The 22,655-nt window shown below is 50.6% G+C and overlaps 2 protein-coding genes across 5 annotated transcripts; both read right to left on the minus strand.

Annotated features, from left to right (window-relative positions):
- Positions 1 to 1,263: 1,263 nt before the first annotated feature.
- Positions 1,264 to 7,274, minus strand: LOC142030515 (uncharacterized). 2 transcript variants are annotated; one of them, XM_075026757.1, is made up of 20 exons: positions 7,165 to 7,239; positions 6,674 to 6,820; positions 6,472 to 6,593; positions 6,243 to 6,351; positions 6,032 to 6,148; positions 5,786 to 5,853; positions 5,555 to 5,692; positions 5,210 to 5,395; positions 5,000 to 5,102; positions 4,765 to 4,906; positions 4,502 to 4,685; positions 4,273 to 4,372; positions 4,070 to 4,188; positions 3,885 to 3,922; positions 3,557 to 3,669; positions 3,315 to 3,463; positions 2,997 to 3,091; positions 2,608 to 2,686; positions 2,212 to 2,320; positions 1,264 to 1,850 (listed from the first exon to the last, which is right to left on the minus strand). In XM_075026757.1, the coding sequence occupies exons 1-20, from the start codon at positions 7,220 to 7,222 to the stop codon at positions 1,777 to 1,779; spliced, it is 2,250 nt and encodes a 749-aa protein (XP_074882858.1). In that variant the 5' UTR covers positions 7,223 to 7,239; the 3' UTR covers positions 1,264 to 1,776. The 2 variants fall into 2 exon arrangements, with proteins under 2 accessions (XP_074882858.1, XP_074882857.1); XM_075026756.1 differs by having other exon boundaries at positions 3,315 to 3,669; positions 7,165 to 7,274.
- A 1,432-nt stretch (positions 7,275 to 8,706) lies between these two features.
- Positions 8,707 to 22,028, minus strand: TMEM209 (transmembrane protein 209). 3 transcript variants are annotated; one of them, XM_075024541.1, is made up of 16 exons: positions 21,870 to 22,005; positions 20,782 to 20,834; positions 19,929 to 20,068; positions 19,756 to 19,814; positions 18,844 to 18,975; positions 17,602 to 17,840; positions 17,116 to 17,320; positions 16,283 to 16,458; positions 15,491 to 15,562; positions 14,292 to 14,388; positions 13,207 to 13,332; positions 12,649 to 12,746; positions 11,508 to 11,622; positions 11,319 to 11,416; positions 10,582 to 10,655; positions 8,707 to 10,213 (listed from the first exon to the last, which is right to left on the minus strand). In XM_075024541.1, the coding sequence occupies exons 2-16, from the start codon at positions 20,824 to 20,826 to the stop codon at positions 10,159 to 10,161; spliced, it is 1,731 nt and encodes a 576-aa protein (XP_074880642.1). In that variant the 5' UTR covers positions 20,827 to 20,834; positions 21,870 to 22,005; the 3' UTR covers positions 8,707 to 10,158. The 3 variants fall into 3 exon arrangements, with proteins under 3 accessions (XP_074880642.1, XP_074880644.1, XP_074880643.1); XM_075024543.1 differs by lacking the exon at positions 20,782 to 20,834 and having other exon boundaries at positions 21,870 to 22,028; XM_075024542.1 differs by lacking the exon at positions 21,870 to 22,005 and having other exon boundaries at positions 20,782 to 21,092.
- Positions 22,029 to 22,655: the final 627 nt, after the last annotated feature.

Here is a 22,655-nt window from a genome sequence, read left to right on the forward strand (position 1 = left end):
ACCTTTTTGGGGCATCCTTGCAGCCACCAGCAGCTACTTACTGCTGGGCTTGTCCTGCTGCAAAGCAGGGCACTAGGGAAGGGACCCACAGTGCTGGCCCTACCACGCTTTCCCAAACACAAAGGCTGGATCTGGCTCCAGAAGTCCCAAGCATCCCTCACCCCAGGGTAGATGTTGTCTGTTTAGCCTCAGGTGAGATGTAGAACCTGCTCGGTGCCATCACCTTCTGCCCTCCCCTCCTACTCCTTTTCCATCTCTTACTGCCCTGTGCCATCGAGCCCAGCTGCAGCCGTCAGCCAACTCTGGGTACTTGCCCAGGAATCTTCCCAAATGTCTGTATGAATGACAGCAGGATTGTCCGTACCGATGCTATAGTAGGAAAACAAAGAAAAGCTTGAAAAAGCAGCATTATTAATTGCTAACGAGCAGCCGCCCTCCTTTGGGAAGGAGGGGGATCCCAGGCTGCTGCCTGCCTTACTGTGGGCTGTTTAAAGTCTAGTCCTGTTTCTCCGTTGACTGTGAGACCCTTTAGAGTCCAACACTCGCATCGCAGGCAGCGCTCCCGTCCCTGGTTTTTATGCCAAAGTACGTCCCTGCAGGGCTGGGGATGGAGAAGGGGCACAGGAGCCACATTGCCTGTATTTCTGTATCTGTCAGTGTTTTGCTTTTGGGTTGGGTTTTTTGGTTTGCTTTGTTTTGGTTTGGTTTTTTTTTAAGCTCTGATAATAAATCAGTCCAAGCCACCCACGTTGTCCTCTCACCTCGCCTGCTGGTGTTTCCCTTCACAGAGGGAGATGAGCCGGTCCCCGGCACATCACACCTCGTACCCTGCGAACGGCACCGGGAGCATCCCTGACCCTTCTGAGGAGCCTGTTAAAAGACCTCCGAGCAAGGATGACCTAAGACAGTCAGACAAAACCAGGCTGAAAACAAGAGCTGGAGCTTAGGGAGTGTCACGGAGAAAGCTGGAGCCCACAGCCACCCCACTGCTGGCCCTGGCCCTGTGGCACAGTGGTGGATCTCCCCTGCCACCTGCTCCGGTGCTGTGACAGAGGACACTAAGCGCTGTCGTGCTCCGCTCCTAGGGACGCTGGCTCCAACTGAGCCATCGCTGGTGCCCAACACCCACACCATTGAGAGCCAGCCCTGGTGGCCACCAAGTAGCCATCACGCCAAGACCATCACTGACCCGGGTGGGGGGCACAGAGGGGCTCAGACAGGGACCGAAGGCTCGTTTAAGGAGAAACGAGCTTGTTTCTGGTTTTGTACAAACTGCTTTAATGACAAAACAGCTGAAAAATACCTTTTGGTGCATTTCTAGTACGATCAAGAAGCCCTGAGTGATCCCCAGACACAAGTCCCTTCCAGGCCCAGGATCACCCATTGCCTGGAAGGGTGAGGATCTTCTCGGGCACCTTCTCCCAGTGCAATACATCCCAAGGGAGGGGTCTGTCCTTGAGACCACACAGAAACCCCCTTCAAGACCCTCCTCTAAGGACAGTTTTCCTTCCAGCCACACAGACGTGGGCTGGAAATACCTCTGTAAAGTGCTCTGGCGTTGAGGCTCCTTCTTGGTTCATGAGTGCTTCTGTTGCCACCACCCTTCCCATCACTGAAGCCCCGTGGCACCCCACTGGGGGAGCCAGGCAGCAGCAGGAGCTTCAGCAAATGATGCTTCCAGCCCGGAGCCAGCCCAGCCGAGTCCCTGAGACACCGGATAACGCCCTGACAAGGGCTGAACCCAACTGGAGGGTTGGAGGAAGCAGAGTCCAAACCTCAGCAACCACTGGGCGACGGGGCGAAGAAATACACAGCCAGGAGGATGAAGTAGACCATCACCAGCACCGTGCCTAGGGCAGACAGAGCAGGTTGGAGGGGGTTACTCCCTGGAGCAAGGAGGGAGGTTGCTTTTAAGACCTGATGTGGTCTGGATTAGCCCACTGTAGAGGACTTTCATGGTCCTCTGCAAAATCTCAGTTAAAAGGGGTTTAAACTCCCTATTAAGAGGGAAGAGGGAGCGGTCCTCCTTGGAACTGCTACAGGGTGGCAGCTCCAGCACCTCCAGGATGGTCAACCAAGACCCCAGAACTGCTCAAGCCACCCCAGGCCAAGAGCTGCAGCAAGCAGCTGACTCCAGGAGCCCCCCACCCCATCAGCACAGGGAACGTGGGTACACCGAGTCCCACAGCAGCCTCACGGGCGAGCAGTCACCTTGGAAGTAGTCACATTTGCCATCCATGAAGATGTAGTTCATGAGCACCACGCTGAACATGCTGGCGTAGACGTGGAGGTCACTGAAGACAAGCGTGAAGTTGGTCGGCTGCGAGGCAGAGAGGATTTTGGATTTATGGCCAGCCAGGACAGCCCTGCACCAACTGCGGTCGGAGACTTGCGCGTCACCCCTTGAGCCCCCTTTGCCACATGTCCCTAGGGCTGGGGACAGCATCAGCCAAGGTAGGAGACATCTGACCCCATCTTCCCCTGCACCGAGGGGAGGAGAGGAGACACTGGGGCTGGTGGCCGTGCCTTTGCCACGTCTCACGGAGCGCTGCGTGTCCCCAACCCCGCTGTGGGAGGTCACCCAGGGGCTGTCCTGGGGGTACTCACATAGAAGATGGTGAAGAGCACCAGGATGGGGATCTGGAGCATGCAGACCTGGACGGCGATGCAGTTCCCAATCTCAATGCTGGGGAGGACAGAGGACTTAAGAGCTGCCAAGCACCAGGTCTCCAGCAGCCCTTAGGTCGCTCAGCTCAGGGTGAGAAAAAAAACCCCACCTTGGGGAGCCAAATCATGCAGCCCAACCTGGTTCTGGCCCCATTTTTTGGGTGGCTTTAAGTCTCCCTGAGGGCAAGTTGGCAGGGATCGGACCCACCAGTGGCATGAAGCTGGGCAGCCCATCACTGGCACCAAGGCACAGCTATGGGACTGGGACAGGGCACAGGGACCACGCTGGAGGAGGACACCCCAAAACCCATCCTTTTGAGCCATCTCACCTCAAGCTCAGGTTGTTCTGCAGGGCAAACTGGATGCCGTTGACGATCTCTGGCAGCTCAGGCACCATCGCCAGTACAGTGACACCGATGAAGTACTGCCGGGAAGAGGTGACATCAGCGCATGCATATGGCCTGATCCTGACCACATCCAGGCTGTGGGCAACCAAGCTCCTCGGCGTGTGGAGCATCTCAACATCTTTCCCCCAGCTTTTGAGGTTGAACCCCGCAGGCAGGGCAGGTTCCCATCCCTGGAGGGCACATCTTGATCCCCAGGGCCACCCAAACCCGGGTCACCACCATCCCTGTCCCCACGCTCACCTGTGAGATGGTGGAGCTGGTGAGGATGGGGCTGATGTGCTCCGTGGCCAGGTCAGCACAGGCTGACATGCAGAGGGTGGAGAGCAGGAGGATGACCAGGGCCCGCCAACGAGACCAGTGGACCACAGCACTGTGGTGGTGGCCAGGCACTGGGGGAAGAGCAGAGAGGTGGTGGGATGCTCTGGGGTGGTGAGAAGAGCCAGCCCCGCAGCCGGGGCATCCTGCGGTTTGGGGACACTCACTGTGACAGTCGCTGATGTGGATGTCGTAGATGTGCGAGTGAGTTTTCAGGGTGAAGAAGAGGCCGATGAGGTAGGCGGCAGGGAGCAGGAGGGACACCGTGTACACCAGGGGTCTGTGGGATACGGGTGACACGTGCTCAGTGCCACCAGGGTCTGGCGTGGAGACCCGAGGGGTGGTCCCCTGGGGATGGAGGAGTTGGGGTGCTGGATCAGAGCCCTTCACTGGGGGCTGAGAGGGGACCTTGGAGGGATGCGGGACCATGACCAAGCCCAGGAGATGCCACCCCAACATGGGGACAACCCTGTCCCCCCCCCAGCGGGCACTTACTGGACGTGGCTGTAGTAGAGGGTGCCGTTGTTCTCCATCTGCAGAGAGAGAGTGCCTGTCAACGGGGATGCTGGGGACAAGGGACAGCCCCGCTGCCACCACCCAGCATGAGAGCAGGAGCCAGGAGGGCTCAGAGCATCCCCAAGCCCAAACCCCAGCGGTCAGGGGTCCACGTCCCCACTCACCAGGTCAAAGTGACAATTGTGGCAGAGGTAGTGGCCCAGCGGGTTCTGGGTGACGTTGTGGCACTCGCCGCACACCAGCTTCCCGTACACCTTGGAGAAGAGCGTCGGGGCAAAGACGCCTGCGGGGATGGAGGGACATGGGGTGGGCACCCATGCTCGTGGGACCCCCCCTAAACCTGGGGACACCCCCATCGCCAACTCACCTCCCACAGAGAGGAAGAGCAGAGCCGAGCTGACGCCCGCCGAGCGACTGTTGAACCGTTGCTCCTGGTGCCGGATGCCCCCGATCACCATGCACAGACCCTTGGGGATGGAGAAAGCACCCCCCCCGCAAAAAAAAAAAATCCCCGTCGGTGCTTTGCTCACAGCATCCTCCCAGCTCTCTGCCGAGACCGGGCGCTCTCACGCCACGAGCGTGCCGCCCCATCTCACCGGGACGAAGAGGACGCAGCCCACCAGCGTCCCCGTCAACGCCGACTTGACGATCTCGGCGTAGCAGCGGTTGCCCTCACGCGAGCCCTTGATGAGGGCCGTGATGTAGAAGGTCAGCTCCGTGATGGAGCCGAACGTGGCGTTCACCACCGCTCCCACCGCAAAGTTGCTCTGGGCCGAGATGCTGGAGGAGAAGGAGGGCGTCAGCGGGGCTGGCACGTGTCCCTGCCTTGCCCCCAAGTGTCCCTCCTGCCACCGCTCACCTGGCAATGGCCATCCCGATGTAGTAGGACAGAGGCATGATGGAGAGCAGGGCCAACGTGAACTTGATGGGGGAACTGGTCAAATGGTTGTGGCTGTCCACATAGCCCAGCACCAGTGTCACCAGCACCAGCGGCAGCAGGTCTGGGGTGGCCAGTCAAGGAGATGACCGAGGTGAGGTGGGATTTGGGGTCAGCCCCCCCACCACCGTCCCCACTCCAGTCCACGAAAGGATACTGACAGCAAAGACGTTGATGCCGTCCACAGCGTATTTGTAGTAGTAGGGGTTGACGGCACGGTAGCAGCAGAGTATCACCTCCCCCTCCAGCGGCACCTCCGTCTGGCAGAGGGACAAGTGGGTGACGCTGCCCTGAGCATCCCCCCCCCACCCCAAAATCCACCCCGGAGCGGGGTGCAGGACCCTCGCCCCCACACAGAGGCACCCACCATTCTCAGGCGCCGGACGAGCACCCGCTCTGGGGGCAGCAGCAGGACGCGGGCAGCAGTGCGGGCGCTCAGCTTGGCCACGGGGATGAGGACAATAAGGAGCCACGCGGTGATGCACACTAGCCCGTGGGCCAGCACCAGCGCTGGGTAGCCCAGGCACAGCCACGCCACAGTGCCGGCACGCTGCTGCAAATAGGTAACTGCCTTTAGGGTTTACCGCCCCTTCAAAACACCCACCCCAGTGGAGCGGAGGCACCCATGGGTGCTATCCCCACCACGATGGGGGGCTCCTGGGGTGCCCAGGCTCAGGAGGGGGGGTGTCACCGTGTCCGGCGTGGGGCTTACCCAGTATCTGGCATCTGCCCAGCACCATGGGCGCCAGCGACGCGGCACGGGACCACCGAGCAGGGCCGAGCTCTCCCCCGCGCCGCTCGCCTCTGCTCCGGCCTCGCACGTGCCCAGCGCCCGGTGGGATTTGGGGACCTGGGGGAGACGGGGTGGGGGGTGTCAGGGTGCGGCATGGGACACTGCAGTTTATCCCCCCCAGTGGGGTCCCAATTCGGGGCACGCCGTTACCTCCACTTTCTGGATCACTTTGCCAAAGGGCCAGAGGAAATACCCGGCCAGGTCCCAGCAGAGCCACCCTGTGGGGACACGAGCATCAGATCTGTTGGGGGGACACATGTCCCCCCTAGCTACAGGGCCACCCTGCAGGGAAGGGACCCAAAAGATGCCAGCACCCATCAGTGCCATCTCAGGCTCAGCCAGGAGACCCACGGCTCACCCAGCCCTTCACATGGGGATCCCAAATTTGGGACTCACCATAAGAAGCCCCCACAATAGTGACAAACATCATGGCAGCCACAAGGACATAGAGGAGCGAGAGCCACCAGCCGAAGAGCAGCAGGTAGAGGACGTTTCCACACGTCACCGTGGACCCTGCGGGACGGGAGGCACCGGATGGGACCGTTATCACCTGCAACAGCCCAAATCCACGCTGCCACCGCAGAGGGTTGTCCCCAGGGCCACCCACCTCCAGAGCCCCGGATGACGTTGAGGTCAGAGTAGAGCTCCTTGACGATCTCCGATCGGTCCTCCCAGGGCCGCGCCGTCACGTGGCTCTTCCATTTCTTGAAGCCAAACTGCAGCAAGATTTTTTTTTATTATTATTATTATTTGGAGGGTGGGATGAGGAAAAGAAAACCCATTACAGCCATCCAGGAGCACCCCTGGGTGCCCCCACCCATGCCGCAGGCACCCACCTTGTAGTTGTTGGAGAGCTTGTTGGCCTCCACGACGTTTTCGGCCGTCAGGGTGGTTTTCACCACGCAGCTCTCGCAGACCTCGTCCGAGTGCTGCTGGCAGCAGGACGGGGGGGACAGGGCTGCGGGCGAGACGGAGGGTGACAAGGGGTGTGGGATCCCCCCCCACCCCGCTGCCCTGCGTCCAGCTCATCCGACCTACCTGGGGGGACGCGGGGACGGTGCAGGTGGCAGCCCAGGTCACCCAGGTCGCCCTGCACGTTGTTGATGGTGGCACAGTGCCGGTCGCAGAGGGAGCCGCGGCGGGGGCCATCGCTGTCACCCCGGGGCTCGGTGGCCTTGGGGACATCTGGGGGGGGGGGGGGTTTGAAGTCACGCTAGGGCTGTATCCTGCCCCGGGCTCAGCGCTGCAGGACACCTGGGTGCTGCTGTGCTGGGATGTCACCCTGGTCCCCAAACCCCACGGGGGACACACAGAGCTCCTGGGGTGGTACCCAGGTGATGCTCGGGATGGGGGGGGACACGACACCCCCCGGTGCCCGGTGTGATGCTCGGGAGGGGGGGGGACACCCCAGTACCCGGCATAGGGGGATGCCCCCCGGTGCGATGCTCAGGAGAGGGGAACCCCCCCCCACGCCGGTGCCCACCCGACCCCAAAACACACACACACACACACACACCCCCGCCGCTCACCGGGCGCATCCTGCGTGCAGCAGCAACAGCGGCGGCCGGGCTCACCCTCGCTGGCCATGGCGGGGGCAGCGGTGGTCCCGGAGGGGGGAAACGGACGGTCAGGGTGTCGGTCCGGCCCGTTCCGCCGGTATTTAACGGGTGGTGCCGGGCATGCGCCGGGCGGGGCCCCGGGAGCCGCCCCCGGTTCCCGGCGGGAGGGGCCGGGACCGAACCGCCTCCGCCGGGGGCGGGGATGCGCGGTGTAACGGGGATGGGGGGGGGGTTTACACCGGCACAGGGGGACCCGGGGTGCGCGGGGTACGGGGGTGCACAGGGACGGGGATGCGGAGGAACCGGGGTGCGCAGGAACGGGGGGGGGGGCGCGGTGTATCGGGGTGCGCAAGGACGGGGGTGCGCGGGGAGCGACGCGTCCGTGCGAACAGGGATCGGGGCGCACAGAGATTTGGGGGTACACGGGGATCCGGGGTTCGTGGCGTACGAGGGGACAGGGGGGTCTGCGCCGGGAGCGGGGTGCAGGAGAATCCGGGGTGCGCCAGCACTGGGGTGCGCGGTTTATCTGGGGGCACTGTAGTGGATGGTTTATTGGGGTACACGGGGAACTGGGGTACACTGGGAACCGGGACGGCTGGGGACCAGGGACCGTGGTTTATCGGGGTGCACTGGGAACTGGGGTTCACAGGGGACCGGGACGGCTGGGGACCAGGGACCGTGGTTTATCGGGGTACACTGGGAACTGGGGTTCACAGGGAACCGGGACGGCTGGGGACCAGGGACCGTGGTTTATCGGGGTGCACTGGGAACTGGGGTTCACGGGGAACCGGGACGGCTGGGGACCAGGGACTGTGGTTTATCGGGGTGCACTGGGAACTGGGGTTCACGGGGAACCGGGACGGCTGGGGACCAGGGACCGTGGTTTATCGGGGTGCACTGGGAACTGGGGTTCACGGGGAACCGGGACGGCTGGGGACCAGGGACCGTGGTTTATCGGGGTGCACTGGGAACTGGGGTTCACGGGGAACCGGGACGGCTGGGGACCAGGGACCGTGGTTTATTGGGGTACACTGGGAACTGGGGTACACTGGGAACTGGGGTTCACGGGGAACCGGGACGGCTGGGGACCAGAGACCGTGGTTTATCGGGGTACACTGGGAACTGGGGTTCACGGGGAACTGGGACGGCTGGGGACCAGAGACCGTGGTTTATCGGGGTGCACTGGGAACTGGGCCGGGTGGGGAAGAGGTTGCGCAGGACCCTGGAGGGCGGCACAGGGATCCCCAAGAGCGCGCAGGGTCCTGGAGGTGCAATAGCGGCACGGGGTCTTCTCAAGAAACACCCATTTTTTTTGGTCAAAGAAGAAAATTTCTGCACGTAAAGAGCCTTTCGCACACGAGAGTAACTGAGCTCGAGGGGCGAAAGGCAACGGGGACAGCCCCGCGCTGCCTTCAGGGTGTGGGATTTGGGGTTCTTGAATGTTCCTCCTTGGTACATCGATGCTGAACCGCAGTAAAACTCGAAACAAGCGTTTAATAAAACGAACTCATTTAATAGGGGAACCAAATGAGCCATTTTGTTATCAGTCCCTTCGGAAAAACCCTGTGCCTCCCTGAGGAGATGGAGTTGACAGTAACAGTTGGTTCACACCAAAAAATAGCAGCTCCCCCCCAGAGATAAAAAAGTGAGCACACCTGCCCTGAGCACAGTAAATTCCTCTTTTTCCCTCCCGGCAGTGCGTGCCTGAGGCTGGCAATAAAAAATACAGTACAAAAATACATTATTGTAACAAAACACGTGGTGTTCTCGCCCCCGGCAACAAGCCAGGGTAATTCTCATGTCTTAGATGTACAAGTTTACGACGATGTTGTTCACCCTTGTCTTCAGCTCATAAAGATCTTCAGCATCTTGGGGCTTAGGAATTTTTACCCCTCTTTAAAAAAATAACTAACTACTAAAACTAACTATATACACTTCTAAAACCCTCACTTGTCAGAATTTACAACAGATTCTTCCCTTATATAAAAAGGTTTTTGGCAAATATCAAATGACCTCTTCTTTGAAAGAAATCCAAGTGTTTTTTTCCCCCCAAAAGGTACATCCCCAAAAGCAGGGACTTAAAAAGTCCGCGGGTTTATACAGCTGGGTCTCTCGCCAAGGTGCTGAAAGCCATGTGGCAGTCCGTAAGGCTCCCAAAATAAGAGGTTATTAGCAAAAAAAGCTGTTGGGAGCCGTAAAAATCAATTAAAAAGCAAAGGCAGGGTAACGCTGTGGCTGTACCAAAGGCACCCAGTATTTCAGAGCTCGCAAGACTGCCAATGTTGGGTGGCATGCTTACTTTGTACAAAAAAAAAAAAAAAAAAAAAAAAATCTTATTTACTGAAACCAGCAAGTCAAACATGGTTTTCTCTTTCCTTCACACCTTTTCGTGGGGTCAGAAAACCCAATTACACCAACAGCCAGGGATAAAAAAATGTTTTTCTTATCATACGTAATAAAATGACCCAAAATGAGTGTAAAGTTTTTGACTTCGTTCTTCTCGTGCCTATCTGGAATTTCTTGCATCCCAAAGTTGGCCAAATTGCTGTATCATTCCAAGTGACAGGCCGCTGGCAGCTGTGCACAACCTCAGGAGGCCTCTTCCAGCCCTCCAAGGCGTTGGCGTTTAGTCCCAAGATCAGTTAAGTGGTGACGGCACTGACAGATCCGTGGAAGACAAACAGCAAACGGCTTTTTGAACAGGGTTCATTCAGGTGAGGAGCCGGAAAGAGAAAACCCGCCTGGTGTTCATATGTAGTAGCGTTTTGACTGTGAAATGTTTTAAATAATATCGTCACAAAACCTGCACAGGAGTTACAAATGCTTCCCCTCCTCCCACAAAGCAGAGCTTAAATTATCCTGATTCATAGTAAGTCTGTGTTTAAGTCAACAATGTAATGGTGCCGCTCAGTTCATCTTGCCAGAGGAGCAGCGTTCCTCTGAACTGGCATCCCGCTGGAGATGTTACTCTCCAAAAATCCACAGAACGTTGACTCCCGATAAACCAAGATTGACACGCCTGCACAAACAAAAGTTATCACAATAAATCACATGTAAATTAAAGTGCCTGTTTAAAACATTAACCGAAAACCTAATAATTCCACGCTTCGGCATTTTAACACGCAGGCGCTTTGCCGTGAATCGAGCGTGGCTCTTTCAGAACGAAGGGGAATCTGGACATCGCTTTTATTGCTCACACACGTCAGATCGACCCCACTTTATGAAAAAGCTGCGATTGTTTCAAGCGAGAAGATGATTTTAACACCACCAATATCATCCCGCTGTAGCGATTTCAGTTTGAAGTGCCTTCAGACAAGGCGCTTCAAAACAGGACGCTCCGTTCACATCTCGTACGCAGTGTGATGGCAGGTAACGTCAGTTACTTACCCCAGCATGCCGGATTCTTTTGTCTTTATGATATACAGAAACATAAGCAAGGTATGGAACATGTTGTTTCTGCCCTGAATCCACAGGAAGAGAAAAGAACTTAGAAATCAAGTCACTGACAGGAAATCATAGCAGTATTTCAGGCAGAATAAGCAATCACAGAGAAAGGCATCATGGGGTGGCATTACGGCGTGGGTTGTGGCTTTTTGCCTTAATACTTTTTTCAATTGGGTAAATACCAGAAAAAGACCAAAGGTGGTTTTTGGCTGGATTATCATCCCCAAATACTTGAAATGCTGAAACTTTTCAGAAAGCAGAGATCCAGCAACAAACAGGGATCAATATAAAATTAAAATTCACAGGAGAATTTCCCTATTTTGAGACTGGAGGCTTCCCCCCAGAATTCCTACGGACAAGCACCGGGCTCGCTGGCCTTAAGGTGAGATAACACACATCAGGGATTACATGACTCAGTATTTTAAAATAAATTGTCAGAAAATGAACAAGAGAAAGCTGCAACCACGGTACTTCTGTATCTCAAATAGATACTAAAGCTATTATTTAGTAGCAGACTAAGTACCGTGTTGTGGTCAAAGACCAAGCTAATGTCTACTTTCTGCATTGGGCTGGCCTACACGTAAATAGTCAATAAATGTGGCTAGGACCTAAAAAAACCCCCAAATCAGACCTGCCAATGATTTCCTGACAGCAGAAGAAGAACACTAACACCATCCTACCTTGGGTAGGTTGTAGACGTGGCGCTGGTAAATCAGCTCATAGTGGGGCGGATTGATGCTGCTTTGGTAGATGCAAAACACGTTTTCATTTGAAGTGTCTGTGAATGAAAAGTTTAAGAGACGAAAGGGATTTCAAAGGCGCTGACGTCATCCAAGAGGCAAAGAGCAGCTAAATGTGAGTGCCAGTACCTGGTTTATCCGGTGTCTGAATGAAGTGTTGGGAAGTGAAGGTTTTGCCATCGGGATACTTGGGGTGAGGCGGCAGCCTGGAGTCGAGGTAAGTGCAGAATACGTGCATAATGATCTGGGCAAAGGAAAACAAATCTCACTTTAGCGTCCTTAAAAATACAGCAGCTTTCTTGCCAGAATCTCAGGTGTTAGTTACAGTATTTGATAGTCTGTGGTTGCAACACTGACTTAACCCCTCTGTGTTTAGGAGCCCAAGGCAGCTCAATGCTTAAAGCAGAGATGTCAACCGTTCAGGCATGCCGCTGGCGTGAAGGCAAGTTTATTTCTTCCAGTAAGTGAAACAGCGTCAGTCACAATGCGATAAAACTGCTGCTGCACGTCAGGAGCGCAGCTCCCGCACAAGCAACTTTATCCCGGCATCTTGCAGAATTTGGCAAACTTAGTGTATTTAGGCCATGAACTCCAAGCCATCTGTTTTAGTGATAGGTTCTGCACTAACTGCAAGGATTTGGCTGAGAAGGGCAGATGAAATCAAATTACGGCTTCGCTGACACCACACCTATCAAGCAAATTTCTCCTTTTTCCTCATGAAAGGCAAAACAAAAATCACTGGAAAAACCTGAGCTGGTCCTGGGTCTTATTAAGAATGCCAAAATTTTGAAATAAAGCCCCAGAACCCAGAAAATCATGCTACAGCCTGCTAGTTGTGTTTTAACCCTTCCCGCAGAGTTCTCAACATTTTATGTGGGCAACCTCACCAAATTATCTGCAATATGGTACTTTCTGTGTTCATTATATATAAACAGGACAAAACAAAAGAATTTCTCTGGGCTAAATGCCAAAAGTCTCTAGAAATCTGGGAGATGCACCTTGGAAATCTCCCTATAAACTCTCAGTAAGTAGGAGGAGTCTTAAGTAAGACTAAGATATGCAACTGCATTTTTGTGATCTACGCAATGTCCAATCCCATTTGCATTATTCCCCACGGAATCTCGCCAACTACAATGGGATTACCTGTGTAAGTGATGCTAACAGGATTTTACCACGTTCCTCAAAAGACTTACTGACTAGTCCCTCGAAAACCTGTGCCAAAAGGCAACCCACTTTAAGCTGCCGTATCAAGACGTCTTTCAAAACTTACAGAGGAGTCAGTGGGCAAGTCGGTGTCCCACTTGCGGCCTTTGAAATCCCCTCCTCTGTTCCATCGGAATGAACTCATGCATCCTCCCTGAGAAAGCTCTGAAAGCAACAAGATTTATTCAGTTACTGCAGGTTGAAAGTGTATGAAAGCGGTATTTTATGCTAGTTTCAGGAGGTTCATACATGTTTCTGGTGTACAAAAGAGGAAAAATTCAGCTAATGAAATGCTTGTAAAGATACTAATATGGGGACGTAAATTTACAGGATGATTTTTATTTGTAGTTAATGAGGGGATTAAATCCAGCACTTTGCACCCCAAGCATGCAGAAGGAAAATGAGAAACAAGGCTTTTTAAAACATTCTCAAAGTTACATCCAAGTCCCACATCATTCCATCGCTATAAAAAGAGAAAGCTGCAAAGAAATATCTCTCCTGTTTAAGAGCAGCTCTCATCCCTGCCGTAACTCTTCAAATGCCTCCACTGAAGGAACGTCTGATGCCACCATGACTTGACGTGGTAATGGAAGTGGTTTAAAGTCAGTACGGTGACACCACGTACCTTTGATTCTTTCGACCAAATACTCCTGGTTTGGTGTAAGATCCAAATACTGCACTATAGCATTCAGGGTTGGAATGAGCGGAGCTTTAACGAGCGCTGCCTGCTTCAGACTGCTGATGCTGGCTTCTGCAACACAAGAAGAGCCAGTACATCAGCTACGACCACCACAGAACTCCCAACAACCTCCCTTACCAGGCGTCGCTACAAAGAGCTCTCCTTTTTGGTGCATGATTTAAAGTCCTAGAAACACTGAACATGTGACACTACCCCAAACGCTCATTTCAATTCCAACAAAGTAGCAGATGTCTGCTTCGCATCACAGAATATAAAAGCTACAAGGAACCAACATCCACTCTGAAGAGCAGAGGGAGAGTAATGAGGTGAGGACGAGGGCAGCATTGACCAGTTTTTCTGCAGGCATCACAATGGATGCAGCCCTTGAGGAGACACTACCAGAAACAGCCTGCAAAAGGTGAATTTAATTTAAATGCAGCATATCAAATCCACTTCTTGGTTAAGGGAATATAAATTTGAAGCAACAAGAGAAGCAGTTTGTTCAGAATTGTTTCGTGACATGAAAAACAGAACTCCAGTTAGTTCATCAGAATTTAAAAAAATAGTTCTTTCAGAAAGCAGCTGATTCTAAGGAAGAATTTGGAAAAGCACATAGGACTGGAGACACTGAGAGTTTATAGGGAGACCCTGACAGTTTATAGTACATCTATCCGTGAAATGTTTTCTGACAGCTTAATGTGCAATAATCAATGATAATTTGAGCCTGTAATTCCCCAGCAGGAAGTTTAGGGGGAAAAAAAAAAAAGAAAAAAAAGAGAGAGGTTTATGAATTTTATATGAGACAGGCATCAGCGTGACTTCATCAGTATTTCCAGAAATCTTATGAAGAACCTTTCCAGCCTAATGAAATGCATGACACGGAACAAAGAGCACACCAATATAGAGCAGAAATGGAACAGTAACATTTAACAAACCTAATTTATACAACACCTATTCAACACCCCAGCTATGGAGCGGCCAGCCCTCTATCAACCACCACCAGGAACCCCAAAGCTACTGCCTTATCCTACCTCCGATCTGCAATTCTGGACACCCCATTCTTCTCAGCTGAGTGCTCACAGACTCGACCTCTTGGACAAGTGGCACCAGAATAGTCTCATTAATCCACTAGGAAAGAAATATGTGAAAATTCAAGAGGTCAGAAGCAGCAAAAATGTTAAAAAACCCCAACCCTTAGCTTACACCCTATTAATCATCACCATTACAATCACAAAGAAGCTTAACAAAAGAAACACTGAAGGCAACCAAGGAGGAAAGTAATTAAAGTAGAATATCAAGTTAGGCAGAGTTTAAGTGACTCTCTACTACCTTCTAAAAGGCCAGAAAATTCAATGTAAAGAAGTCAGGAAAACAAATCTCTAGAAAGTATCAGATGAAGCTTTTCTGAACAATGAGGAAAGGAGTATTACGAAGAACAGCCGTCCAACCATAAAGATAATTTATACTTTGATGGGTCCTCTCACATTTGTTTCAGGAAATCAAGGAGCTGATAAACACTATATGTGGGATTTGTATGTGACAGGATTTGGAAACTGAAGCAAGCTGGCCCTAGATTTAGGAACAGATGCTCAGGAATCTGGTATGGATCTCACACAAATCTTTGCTTTTCACTGATCTTACTATTTAAAAACAAACCAAAACAAGCTTGTTTTGTAAAGCTACATACTTGATAGATGCTATGACTGAAGGGGCAATTAAAAGTTAGATTTACTAATTATTTTGCCACAGTGTGCAATTAAGTCCCCTCTGCTATAGCAATTCCTATTGATAAGATCAAGGTTTTTCTTTTTGCTTTTTATTATGACTGTCAGAAAAAGTCAACCTTTGGGTTGGAATTTTCCATGCTTTGAGCCCAGGAGAATGAGTTAGAAATACTACAGAAACATCAATTTAGCAATCTGAGTTACAGCAAGGAAAACCAAATCTTGTTATATCCGAGATGCTTTTGTTTGTCATTCAAAGGTGGATGAACTTCACAGCTGTGAAGTTTTCAGAATACAAAACCCCGAGGTCAGGTTGAAAACACATCTCAGCAGTCCCCTCTTACAAGCACGCTGTGTTTTTATCTCCTTGTTCCAGCCCACCCCAATCCTCAAACAGACACTGCAATTTTTCCTGCCTCCTTCGGCATACAGGGGACACGGAGGTAGTTTTCCACTCTGCTGCGCTTGTTCTTAAAAACTAGGGAGTCTTTAGAGATGGGACTTACATTTCTGAACTTAGCGGTCCAGGAATCCATGTGATCAAGGAGCTGCCGGTTCATTGTCACCCGTGCCCAGACCTATGGAAAGGTTTATTTAGTACATATGAGAACTTAACAGAATACCAAGAGTTTTTAGGGTCTACGAAAATTTCTGACACTAACTACAGCACGTAATTCAAATAGTATTTTTCGCAAAGTTTTTATACATCTGCTGCCTGTATGCTGTGACTTCGACAGCAGCTTCACATATGGCACTCCCACTCTCTATTCACAGTACAATCATCTTGAGTGAGCCCAAATTCAGTTTTAAGCTCTCCGCTCTATTAGGATAAAATTGGTCTGAATTGTAGGCTTGATTTAAGAGGTATTTGAATGGAACCTTCATTAGTTTAATGTAGGAAATAAAGAAAATCGATCAAATTTAATTGAAGCCACATGAATTGTCTTCCTTTGCATCAGACTTCTTTCAGACACAATCGTAAAGGCAGTGCTTTATATCCTTCAGCTGTTCCACTGGGTTAAATACAGATCAGTTTCAACTCAGTTTTTATGTCACAAATGTATTTATCCAGCATAAGCCTTGCTCTCTGAGGGAGAAATAATTTTCCAACTACAACTCAGAATTTGCAATGTCCATTTACAGTGACAAGGAATCTTGCAAGCTGTATGAAGATGGTTAAATGCTAGAGGATTTCCCCCTCCCACATTCTTGATACAGCTCAAATCCAAACCTTTACACAAAGCTGTACAATCTAGGGGCCTCTTTTTCCCTCTTGACCACCTTGCTGCTGAATTTACCTCTTCTGCAGCCTGTTTTGAACTCAGATCAGCTTCGTCCTTGTGTGCAGATGGAGCCTGGGACCTGCAAGCCAGCTGATACTGGAACTTTCTCAGCATCTGTGCGTAGTCTGCCATGGAACGGCTGTAGTTCCAAAAAGTTGGGCTGCTGGAAGGAGAGCTGGAATCTGAACTTCCTGAAACGATTCATACATTAAACAGTCATGTACAATTATTGCCAAGTAATTCCGGAAGCAACAGCAGAGGCACAATAGGTCAGTGTATTAAGGCTTTGACAAGAGACACGAACACGAACTGCCATGAATACATACACTGAAGTTAGTCTGCATAAACACTGATTTCACCCTTGATTGTCCCTATCCTGGACAAAAACTGCCTGCAGGTAATTCACCCCCTTTATCTGAAATGCCTTCTCCACAAGATATCCCTCTCATCAAGGTGATAAAGCCTCACATCTTATCATGGTCCACTACAGCCAACAAATGCTACAGAGACAATCTATCAGCACACGTTTCCATATGCTGCAACAGCAGCATATATCCTATTCAAAGTAATACTTTGGAGGAAAACTTTCCAAAGCTCCTAAGCCATGGAGACATGTAGAAACAATGCCATCCTACCTCATGTCCTAATTACTCAGTAGAAGACCAAACTGTTCAGCAGCAGCCTTTACCAAGGTCACAGGTGATTACCATAAACGAGTTAGGTCTATTCACTAGTACGAGTACACTGGAATCCTTTGCAACTTCTCCCATCCGCAAAAGCCAATCTCAAATAAAACCAACACCTTCTCATTGCCAAACTTTTCCGATCAAATCAGTTTGTTTATTTACCTAGTTGAACTCTGTGCTGTTTCTCTTCTTCGTTTCGAAGGAAGGTGTCCAGTGACTTGAGCTCTGTCATATAGTCTTCTTTGCCAGTGGGAGAATTATAGTGAATGGGTGAAGAGCGGTAACGAGACCTTAGCCCGCCGCTTTCCACTGGTCCAATACTCATAGGGTATGGTGATCCACCAGGAGAGGGGCTGAAGCTGGAAGCCTCGGGTGAATAAAACCAAACAATTGTGTCATTTTTTTTCTACTTTGTATTTACATTTTAGGTTCTTATTTTTGCTTTGTTCTGAAACAAATTAGCCACTCTAAAACAAATGAAGCGACACTAGGGAAAAAGCACAAATCCCAATACAACAAATTTACATCTACTTTGCAAAAGGAACAAACACACATACACAACTCTCCGCTAGCTGCTGCTCACCTTCAATGGCATACAGCACAACACAAGGACCAAACTGTACCCTTAGGAGCTGTCTTGGTCATTACCTTGTTGTAGCTGCTGCTTGGTGAGTAGGTTACAGCACTGCCGTAAGAAGTGCTGTTGCTTGACAGAGCCTGTAACTGAGGGCTGTACCCTGTGATACAACTGGTAGTAAACTTTGGGCTGGCACTGGGGGAGCGGGATGGGCTGTAACTCAACACGCTTTGACCCTGGATTGGAGGAGAAGGTGTCGAAGACGGGACTTTCTTTGCTGCCAGCTCACGTGGTGGAGTTGTTTGTACCGCTGCAATAAGGAAAAACAGAATTAGCAGTGTGGATGCAGCAGCCCCAAACTCTCCTCCCCCTTTAAACGCACAACAAATACATACGCAACACTATCTTAAGGCAATTTATAAAGATGCTAGAAGGGACACTAGAAAAATCTGGCCCCTACAGGACTCAGCAGTCAAGCCACTGATGGAAAAAAAAAGAAGACTGAGACACAAGACCACAAGTCAGTACACATCCTACAGCTTCAGATTTCTGTTAAATGTTACCAGGCACCTTGCAAAACCCAGGGGGCTTCTGTAACCTTTTCATCAGCTACTCTGCCTCCCAACTTCATGCATCTTTAGCACATTGAATGTCTTAATTTATCTGTGCAAACAAACATATGAGATCCTTGAACTTTGGTGATACAGCATTACTCCTATCTGCTTCCTGTTTTCTAGGAGCAGACTAGCAGTCTGTAATACCACTGTGCTAGCATTTTGCTTTTGATTTATTTACTTAGCAGAACTCAGGTTCTGCTGCATTTTAAAACTTTGCTTTGATGTTCAAGAGCTTTCTGAACGACTGCTCTCTGGGCTGTCATTTTCAGACTTTGCAGGAAGGTCTGTCTGTCCCTCTAATTTGGTTCTCGTTATCCAGCATGATATTAGTAGGATATCAAAAGTAAATATAAATCCACACTCTCTGCCTTGCTCCTAGTCCCGTGTATAGGTTACAAATTCCTTGTCCAACCTCACAGTGTTTGAGTCTCTCACTGTCCTTCAGCAGCCACTATCATCCTGTCCTTTTTCACCATGTGTGTTTGCTCCTCCTCCAGTTCTCCCCACAAACACTCATCAAATTACTACTCAATGTTGTGAATTTTAATATGCTGCAGGTAATTCAGTTTACCGCTCATGTCAGATGAGGTAATTCAGAACTCACTTCACTGAAGAATCCTGCCATTGAGAAAGATACCATCTCAAAAGAAAAAAAAAAGAATAAAAAAGATTGCCAGAGAGGTTTATTACACCCACCTGCATTCTGCAACCCCAGCAGGGTCTGCTGGCCAGGACTCATGACCAAGCTCATCGGTGCCACTGTGTATTTGAAGTACCTCCAGAAATCAAATAAGGCATTCAGGCTGAACAGAGATGCAAGTGCAAGTTCTAGAAGAAACACAGACGTTATTAACAAAGCTTGAGCATGGGGAATAATAAAAGTGTGTTATCTGCAAAAACAGGCATATGTCCATTAAAAATAGGTCATTATTAGTGCTATCAATAAGTACGAACTTGGGCAAGTAGCTAAGATTTCTTCACCTTCTTATGCAAGAACCACTGGAGATAATTTTCCTTTCTTCATTGAGATGAATTTATATTGCTAAAATCGAATTTTTAAAAATGGATGGTCATTTTCCAAAAGGGACATAAACTACTGCAATGAAGTTTTGCAGTATTTCTCAAAAACCATCTTTTGTCAAATCATCTGTCACTCATCTCATGATTTTTCTCCCCCTCACTTCATCTTCTAATAGTATTCAACACAGCTAGCTTAGTCTACTCCTCTGAAACAAACTTTAAGTATTGTGAAATGCCATCCACACTCACAGTACAACACAGCAGTAAAATCTGCAGTAGTCTCCACACATTAAACAGATTTAATGCATCAAACAAGTTCTTTATGCCCTTTCATGATATATCTAAGAAAGCTGTTAATACTCCTTACTTGTCACTAAAAAGGATGAAATTCCAACAGTTTCAAGGGAGATAACAGAAAACAAAACAAAGTTTTGGTTTAAATTTTAAAAAAAAAACAAGCAAAAAACAAAACATCACACCAAGAAAAAAAAACAAGGCTCGCTTAAAAGTGACCTCCCCAGCAATAAAGCTGACAAGTGAAAAAAGAAAAGAACCCTGAATATTAATTTAAATGCTGCAGCAACTTACCAATATACCAGAGTGGCCAGTATGTGATGTTGTAATAGGAGCTTATAAGTTTTCCAGTCCTGAAAAGAAAACCAAGAAGTTACCTTTTTGCAACAATTCAGTCCCAGGAAATACTTAGGGATATACAAAGTAGATGCTTTGCTTGTTTGAATCAGATGTAACAATTAACATACATTTCAGTATATATCATGCCTGCAACAGACACATTAAGGAGTCCCCAGGCCAAGACCACTTTCCGGGCTTCAGACTCCTTCCTCATCTTGATGGTCCTGTCGATGAGGGGATTCACTGGACTCTGTTCTGGTGTCATTATCTGTAACAACAAACACAGAGAAATGACAAAATCCGTTAACTTTTATACAGTAAGATTCTCAGTCAGCACAAGATTAAAGAAAAAAAAAAGCAGTAATCCAAACCAAACTATATAACTGGGCTTTATCTTTAGCCAGAGTCATATTTAGTGCATTAAAAAAAAAAAGCAGATTCTTTTTATCAGTAAAAATAGGTAATATTTCTTTAACAAACTCTACTGCCAGCACTGTCACCTCAACAGCGTCTATTTTCTCCAGTGAGGTACAAATGAGAGGATAGAGACAGATTCCAACCTCATTTTTGAAAAATAACATCCTTCAGAAGCGAGAGACAAAGCTCCTGCCTTCTCCAGGCAAAGGAAGACAGAGGAAGGAAAGGCCTTGCACAATCCTGCAGTGTTTTTATTGAAAATTCCCACTCATTTCAGTAGGTAACAGAGTATTTTCAGACTGTACAGCCACCTCCTGTGGGCTCACCACATCTGAAAGGTAGCAAGCTTTATGCCCAGTAACACCTTATGTGAAAGAAATAACTCTGGTGACCTTTTCTGCTAGTCTCGTCACCAAAATATGCTACTGTTCCTGCAACTTGCTTAAAAACTTGTCCCATAATTCTTCACTAGATGGGAACATAAATAATTTGCTTTTTGGGAGAAATACTTCAACTGTACATTACTACCTTAAAAAAAAAAATACAGACCCCAAATCACATTACCTGCTTCTTACTGGTACAATGATTCAATGGCGAAATAGTTAACATCAGGATTACTGGAAGAATTATACAAGAACATGTTGCCTGGTACTTTTCTTGACAGGGTTTTGATCCAATTTGAGCCCCAAGACTTCCCTTCCCACACTGACAAATGTAGCAGCCCTAAGCAGAGATCCTCTCCCCCATCCTCACATTCTCAGCCTCTCTCCCTGAACCATGTCCTCCTGCAGAAGCAGAAGTTGCACTGTTAAGGCACTGAAATAGAAGTGAGACTTGGTTCCTTTCTACTTGCTTAGGAAGGTTGGGTGTGGGGTTTTCACCTCCAGACCGAAATATGTCCTCCCATACCCCCTGCCCTCTTCTACTAAGGCATAGTAATGAGGGAAGGCCTCACCTTGACAACCCATAAGGTACTGATCTCAGTGCCACACATGGAGGTCCCCCACACCTCCTCTTGCCCCAAATCCCCCAGCTTCCCCCATGCGTGCCCCTCTGTCACACATAGTCCCAGCTCCCCTTGCCCAAGACCCCAGGGCACCCTCCACTCAGATCTCGCTGTCACAGACAAAGAACCCCCCCAGCTTCCCCTGCCACACACACAGGGATCCTCTGAGCTCTTCCTACCCTGACCGCACTGTCACACGCAGGCAGCCTCCACATCTCCACCTCAGCCAGCAGCAGCCCCACTCCACCCCGGGGGGCCTCTACAGCTCCCCCCACTCAGACCCCACTGTCAGAGAAGCTGCCTCACCGCTCTCCCCCCCCACCAGACCTCACCGTTACACACGGGCAGCCCCACAGCTCGCACTGCCCACACCCCTGTCATGCAGAAGAGGCCCGACACCTGCCCCCCCCCCATCCTGACCCCTGTCACACGGAGGTGGCCCCACAACTCCCCCCCCTCCCCATCCTGACCCATCACACAAAGGCGGCCCCACAGCTCCACCCGCCCACAACCCTGTCATACACAGGTGACCCTACGCCTCCGCGGCTCGCTGCCAGACACATCCCGGCTCTAGGCAGCGTCCCCTCAGAGCCCCCCATGCAGGCCCCAGGAACCAGGGGGTGCTGGGGGGGGGCAGTCACAGTACCTGCCGCAGGACTGAGGGTCAGGGGAGGTGAGGGAACACACAATTCCCCTCACGGAAGGCAGGGACACCCTTTTCCCAGCCGGGGAGGGGGGAAAAGCACGGCAGATCGCTCGCCCTCACACAGGCGAGAGGAACCGGCCGCACCGTCTGCGCCTGCGCGAGCGCCGCCGCCGGCGTCACCGGCCGCGCCGCGCGCGGGGGGAGGGGGCGGGGCCTGCCGCCGTGAGGAGGGCAGGGGAGCTCGCGCCGCGGCCGTTGGCGGGCGCCGCGTTTTGGCGGGAAGGGGCGCGTGAGGCGGGCGGCCATGTTGTTGCGCGCCGCGGAAGGTGTGAAGATGGCGGGGGGGGGGAGACTGACTAACTGCTGTCGTGCAGAGCCACACGTTGCTGTGTTTATGCCGAGTTAGCTGTATAACTAAATTAATTGATTGCACGTAGTAATGTATGTCAGAGCGTGCGTTGCCAAGGTCAACAGTTAAAGATTTTGGGTCTGTTTGCGTGCTGTACCGGTGGAAATTCATATTTCTGTCCTGAAATCCTGTAAATGAAGAGGGTTGTGTGAATTGCGTGCTAAATCGGTGTATTCAGAAGGTATTACCTGAGGTAAAGGTGGTCCCATTGGACAGGGTGGCTTGGGTGACAAGCTTGTCTCATATGACTGGGTGGTAAATCGTGCAACATTGCCAGTGTGGTGACATACTGACTTAATCTCAGTGACATTTTCATGTGATATGGCCTTTTGAGGCAAGAAGAGCAGGGTGTGTCTACAGATGGGAAGAATTGGGAA

Source organism: Buteo buteo, chromosome 4 (assembly GCF_964188355.1).
Source record: "Buteo buteo chromosome 4, bButBut1.hap1.1, whole genome shotgun sequence".
NCBI lineage: Eukaryota > Metazoa > Chordata > Aves > Accipitriformes > Accipitridae > Buteo > Buteo buteo.

Excerpts from the sequence above, each read along its gene's own strand:
- LOC142030515 (XM_075026756.1), bottom strand. The coding sequence starts at position 7,222 with ATGGCCAGCGAGGGTGAGCCCGGCCGCCGCTGTTGCTGCTGCACGCAG. Across the intron at positions 3,092-3,314 it reads CCAGCTCCACCATCTCACAG|TACTTCATCGGTGTCACTGT; the intron begins GTGAGCGTGGGG and ends TCTTCCCGGCAG. Across the intron at positions 1,851-2,211 it reads CAAATGTGACTACTTCCAAG|GCACGGTGCTGGTGATGGTC; the intron begins GTGACTGCTCGC and ends TGTCTGCCCTAG.
- TMEM209 (XM_075024541.1), bottom strand. The coding sequence starts at position 20,826 with ATGTTAACTATTTCGCCATTGAATCATTGTACCAGTAAGAAGCAG. Across the intron at positions 18,976-19,755 it reads CTGGCCACTCTGGTATATTG|AACTTGCACTTGCATCTCTG; the intron begins GTAAGTTGCTGC and ends TGTTTCTTCTAG. Across the intron at positions 13,333-14,291 it reads TCCAGAATTGCAGATCGGAG|AAGCCAGCATCAGCAGTCTG; the intron begins GTAGGATAAGGC and ends CTTGTGTTGCAG.